At 40.2% G+C, this 12978-nt stretch overlaps 2 protein-coding genes across 4 annotated transcripts in view; both read right to left on the reverse strand.

Annotated features, from left to right (window-relative positions):
• Positions 1-619: 619 nt before the first annotated feature.
• On the reverse strand, positions 620-6183 carry LOC117992802 (uncharacterized). The gene is made up of 5 exons (XM_034980516.2): positions 6059-6183; positions 5184-5253; positions 4121-4226; positions 2106-2306; positions 620-831 (listed from the first exon to the last, which is right to left on the reverse strand). Exons 1-5 carry the CDS (start codon positions 6118-6120, stop codon positions 620-622), a joined length of 651 nt encoding a protein of 216 aa, XP_034836407.1. The 5' UTR covers positions 6121-6183.
• Positions 6184-9133: 2950 nt separating this feature from the next.
• Ndf (Nucleosome-destabilizing factor) overlaps positions 9134-12978 on the reverse strand; it is a 65816-nt gene continuing 61971 nt past the window's right edge. For all 3 annotated transcript variants that reach the window (XM_069506133.1, XM_034980371.2, XM_034980370.2), the window contains exons 11-12: positions 11848-12027; positions 9134-11402 (exon numbers count right to left, since the gene is read on the reverse strand). In XM_069506133.1, the coding sequence (XP_069362234.1) occupies positions 11203-11402; positions 11848-12027 (380 nt within the window). In that variant the 3' untranslated portion in view covers positions 9134-11202. The remainder of the gene's footprint in view (positions 11403-11847; positions 12028-12978) is intronic.

Consider the following 12978-nt stretch of genomic DNA (forward strand, 5'->3'; position numbering starts at 1 on the left):
TTATATTGCTTTTAAACGGTTACCTCGATTGATATGGTGTTCAAATTGTAGAAGTAATGTTCTTACATGAAATTATTTATCAGGTGTAGAATAGTTTATTGGCAATTCTGAGAAGCGTCTCATCTAATAGGCGTTGAAGGCAATAAAACAAAAAGGTATCCTACGCCAAGGCATAAACAGGGTGATATACGTCCCTACTTTGCTAGAAATAGTTTTTCTTGATCCTATCATCCTATAGTTTCTATTTTTGACATAATGGTCCTAATTCTTCTTTAACCCAGTATCTACCCCTATTTATTTTGAATATTTTTTGTCGTCTTTGTAGGATATTAGCATTTACTTCAGATTGAGCATTTGTGTCTGAGTGTTTCATTCGATGGAGTGTTTGCGTAAAATTACCTGGGAAATAAAGAGCTGCCGAACATTCAAATAGGTTAGGTAAATAGGTACAGTACGCGCCAGAAAATAATGTACATCAACCTGTACAATGACATTTCGGCTTTGTAGAGCGTTGTCTCATACCTATGTGACGTCTCAACGACAGAGGCAATGGTCTACAAAACCACTTTCTTAAGGTCGATGTACATTATTTTTTGCTGCGCACTGTAGCACACCTTTGTTAGTACAATCTCTCTCCATCATAAGGAGCTGCATCAAGCTCTGGTTGCCTGTCGCCCTCGGGCGGCAGTCCCCACCGTGGCCGGCAGCCATTGTGCGCGTAGTAACGTGGGAAGCGATCATCGCGAATCATTTCGTACGCCAGACGTGCTACGCTTTGCTGGTATTCGCTAATTCCGGTTTTGTATAGAGACGGTCGGACGTAGCCGAGGACTGGAAATAAAACATTCATGATCAAACCATCGCCGGCTCACTACAGAGCACGGGTCTCCTCTCAGAGTGAGAATGGTTTTGGCCATAGTTTACCACGTTGGCCATGTGCGGATTGGTAGACTTCACACACCTTTGAGAACATTATGGAGAACTCTTAGCCATGCAGGTAGGCCTCAGGATGTTTTCCTTCACCGTTGAAGCAAGTGATATTTAATTGCTTAAAACGTACATAACTCCGAAAAGTTGGTGCGTGCCCGGGATCGAACCCCCGACCTCCGTTTAAAAGGCGGACGTCCCGATTACTAGCTTCACAGCTTTTATTAAGAAAACATTATTTGTGACTATTTCCTTTGCGCTATTTATTGGACAGATTTCCGAAGCGAGCTCTGCAAGCTCTCGGAAGAACTGAATGATTCGAACTGTGAAAGGACGATATTTTATGTAGAGTCGTAGCATAGAATAGGTATTTATTAGTACCTTCCAAGTTCCGTTCTAGTCCTCTTTTAAGTCATTGATCAATCTTCTATGCAAAACAAACATACCTACTAGTCGGTGCTATTTTAATAACCTAACTAGTTAAGTAATTGATCATTATAAATCGTTACAAAGAAAATTAAAACGCATTTTTATCTCAAAAAAAATATTTTTATTACTTGGTGACATTGCGACAATAATATAATCCCTTTCTATCACAATATAAATTACCTATTGACTTTTTAACTAATCAAATTATATACCTATAGCATACTTACCTAATTAATTGTCTTAAAACTACTTAAAGCGATATGGGATTGAAGTTGCATACGGATGCTCTCGACGCATTGCGGACTGACGGGAGGGAGCGGTAGTCTGGGTCGCTGGTTATTGCAGGCTTTATATAAATATTTATATTTAAAATTCTATGTTCTCTATTACCATAAAATAATACCGTAATCCCTAAGTGTAATAAACGTTGAACGTAAATACGATTTTTTTTTTGGAATTAGTTTTATATCAAACGAATAAATTTATGGTTTTTCTCCTAATGGTCGTGTAAAAAATGCGTGTTTTAGGGAAACTTCGCGATCTTTTAGTGTCGAGCTAAATTGTGCAAATCGTGTTTTGGCTCTCGTAATTTCAGTAAAGAATATCTTTAATTTTTAAGATATTAAAAAATAAATATACCAATTCGGAGTTTTTGTGACCAAAACTTGATTCTTTGAACATCCGAACTGTGTCTCAACGCCGCTTTTGGGACGCGTTTCGCCTTAATAAATAAAACTTAATATACTAACTCCTCGCATGTGTAGGCAGCGGTTCCAGGGTGGGCTTGTCCATGTCCCGCTCATACAACTCGCGAGCTACCTTCATCAGTTCTGTATCCTTGATGGCAAGTTTGGGAGCAAGTGGTAGAGTCACCTCCTCCACCACCACATCCTCAGGCTTACACGGCCGGCGTTTCTTCTCTCGAGGCTTGAAAGGTCTGGTTTTGAATTCTGAAATATTCCGCAAGTTTTTGACAAAACCTAAATCCAGGCGGATATAGTCGCTGGCATTAATAGCTAGTTTCTAATAAGTATTCGTATGAATGACTAGCTTATGCTCGCGACTTCGTCTGCGTGGACTACACTTTCAAACCCCTATTTCACCCCCTTAGGAGTTGAATTTTCAAAATTCCTTTCTTAGCGGATGCCTACGTCATAATAGCTATCTGCATGCCAAATTTCAGCCCGATCCGTCCAGTAGTTTGAGCTGTGCGTTGATAGATCAGTCAGTCAGTCAGTCAGTCAGTCAGTCAGTCAGTCACCTTTTCCTTTTATATATATAGATTATGAAAAAATATTATTATGAATCACATCCAATAGTACGGTTTTAGATAGGTAGATAACACCTAATTATATTTTTGAAACAGAAAAGAAAAGCTAGACAATCTGACAAGGTGTATGTAAGTCAAGGTCATGTAAACGGGTAGGTAGGTGCGTAAATTAAAAAAAACCAGCCAAGTGCGAGTCAAACTCGCGCATTGAGCGTTCCGTACTCGAGTATTTTTTTCGACATTTTACACAATAAATCATAAACCATAATGCATAAAAATACATAAAAATCTGTTTTAAAATGTACAGATAAAGCCCTTTCATATAATACCCCACTTGGTATAGTTATCTTACTTTGAAAGTTGAAATATATTTTCTCATGAACACATTTTAATTTTTTTTGTGATGTAACCACAAATTCACGGTTTTCGGATTTTTCCCCTAAGGCGTGCTATAATACCTACCTACCTACCAAATTTCATAATTCTAGGTCAACGGGAAGTACTCTATAGGTTTCTTGACAGACAGACAGACAACAAAGTGATCCTATAAGGGTTACGTTTTTCCTTTTGAGGTACGGAACCCTAAAACATCAGTTATGAAGTGTCCAAATCATTAAATAGTTTCTGCCAGAGTGATAGATCCGACTACGCACGGGCCAACCATGAGAGTAAGGTTAGATGACATTTATAATAATATTTTCTGACCGATATTTATGAAAATGTGGCGGAAACAATTAATTATTAAGATGGCTTCAGTTTCTTGCAAACTTTCCTTTGTATTCCTCAGTTTTGAGTATAAAACTATTTAGTAAGTACAGGCAGTTTTTTTTTTTTAAAGAATATTAGCCATGTTAAATGACTAATATTCCTCTTTCCTCTCCAACTAAGCGTCAGGCTTGTGCTAGGAGTAGGTACGACAATAGTGCAACGGGCGGGGTTTGAACCGTCGACCTTTCGGTTTTCAGTCCACTCCTTTACCGGTTGAGCTATTGAGGCTTCATCATGACCTATTGAGAAGAAGATACTCAGTTGGAGAAAGACCCGCCCCGGCTTCGCTCAGGTGCAATGTAGATAGTAATGTGATGTCAGTGTGGTTATTTTGTTAGAAATAGGTACTTATTTGAAAAGAATAAGACGATTTTTGATGAAAGCTCTCAGTCCGCTTGATTTCTTCCGACATCTTGAACAATTATCGTCTTACTGATTTCAACAAATTAACACAAAACAATATTAAACTATACCTACGTATAAACCTTCGCCTTGAATCACTCTTTCTATTGATGAAAACCGCATAAACCTCTTAAGAATCCGTTGCGTAGTTCAAAAGATCTAAGCGTACAATTATTTAGAGACACGTACCTACATAGGTAGGTACACATAGAGTTTGTGGTCTCTATTTAGTAGGTAATGCGCCTTCTAATGCTTATTGTCGTTCACTGGAAGTATGTATATGAGCACAGATTAGTAATCTGTGTATATGAGTAGGACACATACCAGGTGACAGATGTGCACAGTAGTCGTTGTGGTAGGTGGACTGTCCGCGCAGACTCTTCATCGTTTCCTTGATGAACTGCTCGATTTCCTCTTCCGTCCATGCTTTCTATAGGTAATACAAACACTCTATTTTTGCAACAACTAACATTTTTACATAGGAAATCGCGTAGTTTCGATAGTCCAATAATAATATATTATGTGACGTAAATCATCATCATCATCATGATCAACCCATCGCCGGCGCACTGCAGAGCACGGGTCTCCTCTCGCATTGTCTACCACGCATGGTACAGAACCGTTTGTGTCCGACTCGCACTTTGCCGATTTTTTAGGGTTCCGTAGCTCAAAAGGAAAAACGGAACCTTTATAGGATCACTTTGTTGTCTGTCCGTCTGTCTGTCAAGAAACCTACAGGGTACTTCCCGTTGACCTAGAATCATGAATTTGGCAGGTGGGTAGGTCTTATAGCTGACATTGGGGGAAAAATCTGAAAACCGTGAATTTGTGGTTACATCACACAAAAAAAAATTGTGGTCATAATCTAAATATATAAAAGGAAAAGGTGACTGACTGACTGAATGACTGACTGACTGACTGACTGCCTGACTGACTGACTGACTGATCTATCAACGCACAGCTCAAACTACTGGACGGATCGGGCTGAAATTTGGCATGCAGATAGCTTTTATGACGTAGGCATCCGCTAAAAAAGGATTTTTGAAAATTCGACCCCTATGGGGGTGAAATAGGGGTTTGAAATTTGTGTAGTCCACGCGGACGAAGTCGCGAGCATAAGCTAGTAAGTAATAAAAGTATTTTCCATTTTCGAAATAAAATAACTATATCAAGTGGGGTATCATATGAAAGGTCTTCACCTGTACCTAAAACAGATTTTTATTTATTTTTATGCATCATAGTTTTTGAATTATCGTGTAAAATGTACAAAAAAATACGACGGTATTATACGGAACCCTCGTTGCGCGAGCCTGACTCGCACTTGGCCGGTTTTTAGTTTATCATATCACTGAGTTTATGTAAAGAAATATTGTTAAGTACCACTAACATCTTCGGAGCCCACTCTCGGGTCCAGCCATTTTCCCTCTAATTTCGCCCATCTGTTTTCAGGGCGGCACCTGAAATTTTGACCATAAGTAGAGAGGAATAATACAACGCATAGCCTAAACCACCGATGCGTCCGGAAGCAGAGTTTTGCTCAAGAGTTCCATAAAATAAATTAACTTAGCTTAAGTGAGCATATTTTTGAAAATTCAGGCTAACGCCTCCCGCGCACTGGGCGACCGATACTAAGTATGGATATTTACTTATGTGACCAAGAACGTGACCATGTTCGCAGCGACCAAGTGACAAAATTAAGCGCGATTTTTTTGAAACGTTTTTAAGGTAGTAGGTAATTGGTGCTTTACGTGGGAGATAGAGGATTTCGAGTGGTAAATAGGGTATGATGGGAAATCTTATCGGAAATACTTATTAATTATTTGATGACCTCCCTGGCGCAGTGGTCTTATTAGTGGGAGGTCGCGGGGTCGATTCCCGGCAGGGGTTTGGAATATTATAATTTCTAAATCTCTGGTCTAATCTGGAGGCTTCGGCCGTGGCTAGTTACCACCCTATCGGCAAAGCCGTGCCACCAAGCGATTTAGCGTTCCGGTACGATGCCGTGTAGAAACTAAATGGGGTGTGGGTTTAATAAAAACTGCCATACCTTTTCCAGGTTAGCCCGCTATCGTTTTAGACTGCATCATCACTTACCACCAGGTGAGATTGCAGTCAAGGTCTAACCTAACTTGTATATGAAAAAAAAACACGGCATGCTTGATGCTGCAGATAATGCATCTGCAGCATCAAGCATGCCGTGTTTTTTTTTTTGGTCTGTGGCACACGGCTAGTTTTTTAAGAAATGATTGTAATTCCACTTACATTTTAGTTTTCCGAATGGGATGCTGTCGATACTCATCAAAGTATTCTGTTAGGAAAGACATTTTTCACTGAAATTTTTTAATTTATTTACCCAATACTGTTTTCCTTAATAAATAAACTCTGAAAAAATACCAACTGCTTGGTTACCTTGGCTTGATGTCAAAAAACTTTTTAATTTCACGAATAAAAACTTTTCTTTGAAAAACTTTTATCAACCCTGAAAAGAGGTTGTACAAGCTACTTAGATGCCTGCCGCTTGTATTATGGTAAATTCCGCAAAACTACTGATTTTTCTAATTTCATTTGTTATGTTTTCATCGTATTGCATGTTTCATGAAGCATGATTTAGGTGCAGGTGTTGTCAACATTATGGCTTATCCTAATAATATTATAAATGCGAAAGTGTGGATGTTTGGATGTTTGTTACTCAATCACGCAAAAACGGCTGAACAGATTTGGATGAAATTTGGAATGGAGATAGATTATACCCTGGATTAACACATAGACTACTTTTTATCCCGGAAAATCAAAGAATTGCCGCGGGATTTTGAAAACTGTAAATCCTCGCGGACGAAGTGCGCGGGCATCAGCTAGTTTAATATAATTAAAAAAAAAATGCAGGTAGGTACCTATAGTACACGACAGGTCGAAGAGACACGGTGGGGACGTCTCGCACCCCCGCACAGCCAGGGCGTTTCCTCCCTGATTGCCATTTCAACCTGTCGCGTACTATAGTTATTTGAATTCTCAGACAATGTTTTCGCTGAAATCTGTAATCCACTAAACCTACTTTAGATAGCTACGGTACTTTAATTAACTAGGCAAGCGAAATATTCTGTGACACCTCACATCCTGAATGATGAGGTTCTATCATTCCCTTGCTATTCATGTTGGCAGGTTTTTCTAACAAATAGTAGCGACTCAAGTGATTATAAACGGACAATCATTTAAAGACGAGTCAAAGAAAGTATAAGCTGATTGACATATAGGTACCTACTTGTATAATCATAGAAGTTCAAGTAGGTAGGTACTAGGTATATGATAGAGGGTAAACAAGAAGATGCATGAAGCACGCTGATACCACATTGAGGGCCTTTGTTTTCATTTATGGCAATATTGTACCTTAGATGCTTGTATCAACTAGGTACCTACAGATAGGTGTTGACTGTTGACGTACCAAACTACCAACCAACCAGTACCCAACCTTAACTATAGGTACCTAAATACTAGTGGTAGTTGGCACATAGGTCCGCGACAGGTCGAGATGGCAGTCGGGGTATAAGGCGGGGGGGACGCCCCGTACACTCGCACGTCACCCGCGCTGAGGCTGTGCGGGGCGTTCCCACCTCGATTCCCATTTCGATCTGTCGCGTACCTACCTACTATACGTACCAATGCTATTGCTATCATAGCCTACCGGTTTAGTACAGATTGACAAAAAATTAATTAATAAAAATATTTAGGTACCTGGTACATAGTAGGAGAAGCGCCAAAGATTAGCGACCCCTTGTTCCCAAACTCCGTTATAACTCGTTCCCGTACTGAACGTCGTTGTACAATTTTTATGCTCGCCGCTAACCGCAGACGGTCGCGTGACGGCGTCTCGTAAATCACGCCATCGTTATTTTTGGAAACCACTAATTTGTCCTCTATCTGCAATCTACCAGTTCAGTATTGAATGTGCTCAGGAACTTCACAACCTTGTTCCTCCTTCACTAGTACGTGACAAGTCGAGATCGCAATCGGGGAGCTCACCCGCGCTAACCCGGTGCGGGCGAGCGCTGGTGTGCGGGGCCTCATACCCCGACTGCCGTCTCGACATGTCGCGGACTATACCCAGAACAGCGAGAAACTATGAACCTCAGCACCCTTAGGTAACTAATAATAATGTGATCGACATTTTTTTAATTGAAAATTTATTAAGGTTATTATTTTTAAAGTTTTTAGCTTTGGTTCTTTGTTATTAGTAAGGCAGGTTGCATATTTTCTATTTGAATAAATAATTATGTTTATACCTAAAAAAAAAATTGAAAATGTTACATTAGAAACTAGCCCTAGCTAATTACCGTATTAATTCATGCCCGCGTGGAATGGCGCCAAGACTGGCTGCATTTCCTTTTCTAGGTAATATTTACTAATATCTACCTACTTAGCTGGAAGTTTTCGATGCCAGATAATTTTTTTTCCACTCAACGTCTAATCTACTCGTACGATACGATACGAATCGCTAAGGCGTGGAATACCTTCCGGCGTCCGCGTTTCGCGCCAAGTAGGTACTAGGTAGGTATACCTTAACTTAAATACCATCGTAAGGAAACCGGCTTGTCTGAGAGTTCCCCATAATGTTCTTAAAGATGTGTGAAGTGTTCTAATCCGCAATTAGCCATCCTGGCAGACTATGATAAAACCCTTCTCATTCAGAGAGGAGACCCGTGCTCAGGGTGCACCGGCGATGGGTTGATAACATAATGATAGGTTCACTGAGACGGCTCGTGAGGTAGGGAGTGGAAGTGGATGGCCGGAGCGTTAAAGTAAAAATCATGGATTTTAATGTCACTGTCACCTTCTCGCATCCCTGCACCCTTAGAGCGGTTACGCACTGCATCCGATCCGAGTCCGTGAAAATACGTTCTTTTTGTTATGTATGGTAGCTTATATGTCATATGTCGTAGATAATCGCTGGTATTCTCACGGATGACAGAACTCGGCTAGACGGAAGTGGGCGTGTGGAAGTGATCGCCAGTTACGGCGGTCACGCACTCATCCGACCCCAGTCCGTGAAAATACGTTCCTTTTGATGATGGATAGAACTCGGCTGACGGGAGTGCAGTGCGTGATCGCCAGTTACGGCGGTCACGCACTCATCCGACCCCAGTCCGTGAAAATACGTTCCTTTTGATGATGGATAGAACTCGGCTGACGGAAGTGCAGTGCGTAATCGCCGTTACACATGAACCGTCTCAGTCAAGCTTACTCTATGCAGCTAAGAGATACACCTACAAACCTTATCTCATAAAAAAGTAGCAAGACACTAGGTAGGTATTGAAGGATTTCAAGACAAATAAAACGACAATAAATAATTAGAATATTTATTTCTTTTACATTAATTTTCAATCAATTTACAATATTTAATGTAAAAACGAATTTAAATTGGTCTTCAACAGAAAAATGTCGACAAAAATTCGACATAATGTTAGGAAATGGATAACTTTTATACAAAATTATACTTCATTAATTAATGATGTTACAACTTGAATAATGATTGATTACTTTTTTTTATATAAAAAATAAATTCGACTTCGATCTTTGATTGAATGAAATTAAAGATAACTTTAAGATTAATGAACCCTAATGAAAAACTAATTACTTAGGTACCTAAAAGTTTTTTACGTAAAATTTACTTAAATAAAAGAAAGAAATACTAAAATAGTAAAAGTTATCTCTACCAAGTTCTAGTATAAATTTGCTAATCGAGTTTATATTCTATAACTTAAATTAATATAATTATCATTCAAGTTTATATTATCAAAAGTGATACAAATAAACTAACACAAGAGCGCAAAATAATTAGCTCTAAAACTAAATAAGTATCATAATTAATTACAAGTTAAAATTACAACAAAGAATTGGTCACACATTATTTTTAAGAAAACTAAAAACCTTTAATTAATAACAACTGTCCAAAGATTGTCTATTAGTCAACAGGCGTAAAAGAGGTCGTTGACTAAAGACTGAAACAAATTATCGGATAGAAGTATCTGGATACAGTTCTTGCAATTCACGAAGGCGAGTGGACTTTACTTGTAGTTACGTCGGATACTCGGGCATTGCGTAAGACCTTGTCCAGAAGGAGCGAATTCGCCGCGAAACGTTTCGCGCGAATTCTTTCGCGCGTTAACAAGATTATTAGTTACGTAAAATAAAACCAAATTAAAATACATAAATCGTTTTATTTAATTTCATTTAACATCATATTACTTTATTTTTATGATTAACTTAAATTGAAATAAAAACTTGATTTGTCGATCAAAACAAAGCCTACCTAACGGCAAGAAAAATTGTACATCGACGTTTAGAATGAGATTTCGGTCTTTGTCACTCATACATGTGATGTGACGTTTTGTCAGTCTCAACAACAGAGACAACGCTCTACGAAACCGCCATCTCTTTCTACAGGTTGACGTACAATATGTCCTGCCGGGTACTGTACTTTTGCCAATGATTAAATGTGCACTTAAGTCACTCAATGTACTCGAAATCTGCCCAGCAATGGGCTAACGTCACAGATTGGTCTGCTAAACACATCTCCGCCCATCTCCGCTTTGGTGGATACCGGGCCTGAGAGCCGACACGTCAACGTAATAGGAACCACCAAGCTGCACTAGTTTTATTGTTAATGGAGCAAGTATAGTACGCGACAAGTCGTGATGGCAATCGAGGTGGGGACGCCCCTCACACGCGCACAGCCCGCGCGCTAAACCTGTGCCTCAAACCTCAATTGCCATCTCGACCTGTCGCGCTATATGTGGACAGCTCAATATATCACGAGCAGTGGCGTGCACAGGATCGCCATAGTAAGCATGTTACTTGTTAGGTAGGTTAAAAACTTCTAATTGGGAATTTTACTACATTGGTCTTCCAAAATACCTAAAATCCACGTTCTTTGTTAGTTTTAAGTGTAATGACCATTTTAAATTATCGATTAAACTGAAAAAGTACGTCATTATGATGTCACGTCACATTCCAGTATTTCATAGAATATCGCATACTAGGTAAGTGTGCGTTTTGACGTTTGATAAAAGTTACTGATTTGAATAGTTGTCAAATACCATATTGAGCTTTTATTAAGGTTCCGTATCTCAAAAGGCAAAATGGAATTACAGAAGGCGTCGACGATGATTGGTCCAATCCCAGCCCCAGCTTAAGTTCCTGCATGCGGGTAAGGGGTGAGAGTGAGTATGGTTCAGACCTGGCCTGGCTAGAACCTGGCGCGTAGACAGCTACGACGTCATGGTTCTACCAGGTTGGCTGATCTGCCAGAGCCAGCTTGAGGTTCTACTAGAGGATGAGTGTGACACTAGAACCTGGCGTATATAGACAAAGGCAACGTCATGGTTCCAAGTTGGGTGGAGTGTGGACCAGCACTAGAACCTGGCGCGGATGTAGACGGCGGCGACGTCGTGGTTGGCGTAGCCGAGGCGCTTGGCGTGCTTGAAGATCTCGTTGGTGGTGGCGGTGAGCGGCAGCGACTGCTCCAGCGTGTCGCCCAGCCCCAGCGCCAGCTTCAGGTCCTTCTGCATGTGCGTCAGCGGCTGGTGCGTGGAGTACGACGACTCGATCATTGCTGGAAACCAATACCAATCCATCAACATGACGTTGAGGGATATCTGACAGAAGCGAAGGCGTACTCTATCTCCCTCACTCATAAGGGCAACAGACGGAAACGTTTAAGTGCGGAAACCAGCCCAGAGCGAAGAAGAAGAAGAAGAAGGGCAAATGAGAGAGCGAGAAAATGCTTTACCTCTATCTACCCCCGTGGCATTATAGAGCATGTCTGCAATACACATACGAGTATGAACAGAAAAGAACGAAGGGGGTCTTTGTTAGCCTCAATGGTGAGTACCTTCTGTGCTACATGCTCTCCTGGTACTTCATTCATGAAGCTACCATTCGTGTCACGTTAGAGCGCCTGCGCTGTTGTACTTGCGCAGTGGGTGATATGTGGAGCATCCTCAATGACCAGAAGAGGTGAAGGAAACTATGAGAGTGAGGGAATAGAGTCAACTCACCTCGTCCCTTCAGTATGAGGTGTGGCGACGCGAGCGGCGTCAACGCCAGCACGTCCAACAGGTCGGCCTGGCTCAAGCCGGCGCGGTCGGCCAACGCCAGCCCCTCAGCCAACGCCGCTAGAGACACGCCGCCCACCACTTGCAATACGGAGTTCATTTTTGACGCGTTACCGATTTCACCTGTAAACATTTAACAATCTTGTTGCCAGTTCTGTATAGTAAAAATGCTTACTGCTCTTTCCTATATGGGAAGAAAAACCTTATAGGCGTACAAAATGACTTCTCACGCGCCATTTTAACTCTATGAGTCAACTGTCATGTCAAAAATGTGGTTTACCTGTAAAATAAATACTCAAATCGTATTTCATACGAAAGGATCATGAAGCTACAACTCTACAAGCCTCTCCTGTAATTATAGTAGATAATCTATGAGCCTTCCCGAAGTCACTTACAACGTACAAAATAGATGTCGCCACAGGTATCTTCAAAATCAATTTTTGTATTACAAAAAAGGGCAATACGCGCAATTTATAACTTAAGACCACGCGATTCCCTTCGAGAGAAATTTAAGGAAATAGATATCCTTACTGTAGCCTCTCAATATATTTATAATAACATAATTTTTGTAAGACAAAATATTCTTAGTTACAAGAAAATTGGTGATCTACACAATAGGCTAACTAGAAACAGAGACAAACTTGCAGCTCCTGCCTTCCGCCTCAGGAAAGTCCAAAAGTCATTTGTGGGTATGGGTATTACCTTTTATAATAAAATCCCGCAAACTATTTTGGACTTACCTTTGCACAAGTTTAAAAAATCTATTAAAAATATGCTCCTGAAAAAAGCATATTACACAATTGAAGATTATCTAAATGATAAAAGAGCGTGGATTTGACCTGCAGCTCGTTCCGGCGACGCACAAGACTGCAAATACTATTTTATACATGGCATAATCTTGTACCTATATCAAATATTTGAAAAGAGCAACCGCCGAGTTTCTTGCTGGTTCTTCTCGGTAGGAAAGGCATTCCGAACCAGTGGTAGATGCATCCGACTATTCGAAAGTACTTTTAAAAGTTTATTCGAATTAAAAAAAAAAAGAGTTTTTATTTATTTATTTTATTTTATCTG

Source organism: Maniola hyperantus, chromosome 22 (genome assembly GCF_902806685.2).
Source record: "Maniola hyperantus chromosome 22, iAphHyp1.2, whole genome shotgun sequence".
In the NCBI taxonomy this organism is placed as follows: domain Eukaryota; kingdom Metazoa; phylum Arthropoda; class Insecta; order Lepidoptera; family Nymphalidae; genus Maniola; species Maniola hyperantus.

Bases quoted from the DNA above. Each gene is read 5' to 3' on its own strand.
- LOC117992802 (XM_034980516.2), bottom strand. From the start codon at position 6,120: ATGTCTTTCCTAACAGAATACTTTGATGAGTATCGACAGCATCCCATT. The intron at 5,254-6,058 runs GTAAGTGGAATT...TCAAAATTTCAG, and splicing joins CCCATTCGGAAAACTAAAAT to GTGCCGCCCTGAAAACAGAT. The intron at 2,307-4,120 runs GTATGTGTCCTA...GGAATATTTCAG, and splicing joins CTGTGCACATCTGTCACCTG to AATTCAAAACCAGACCTTTC.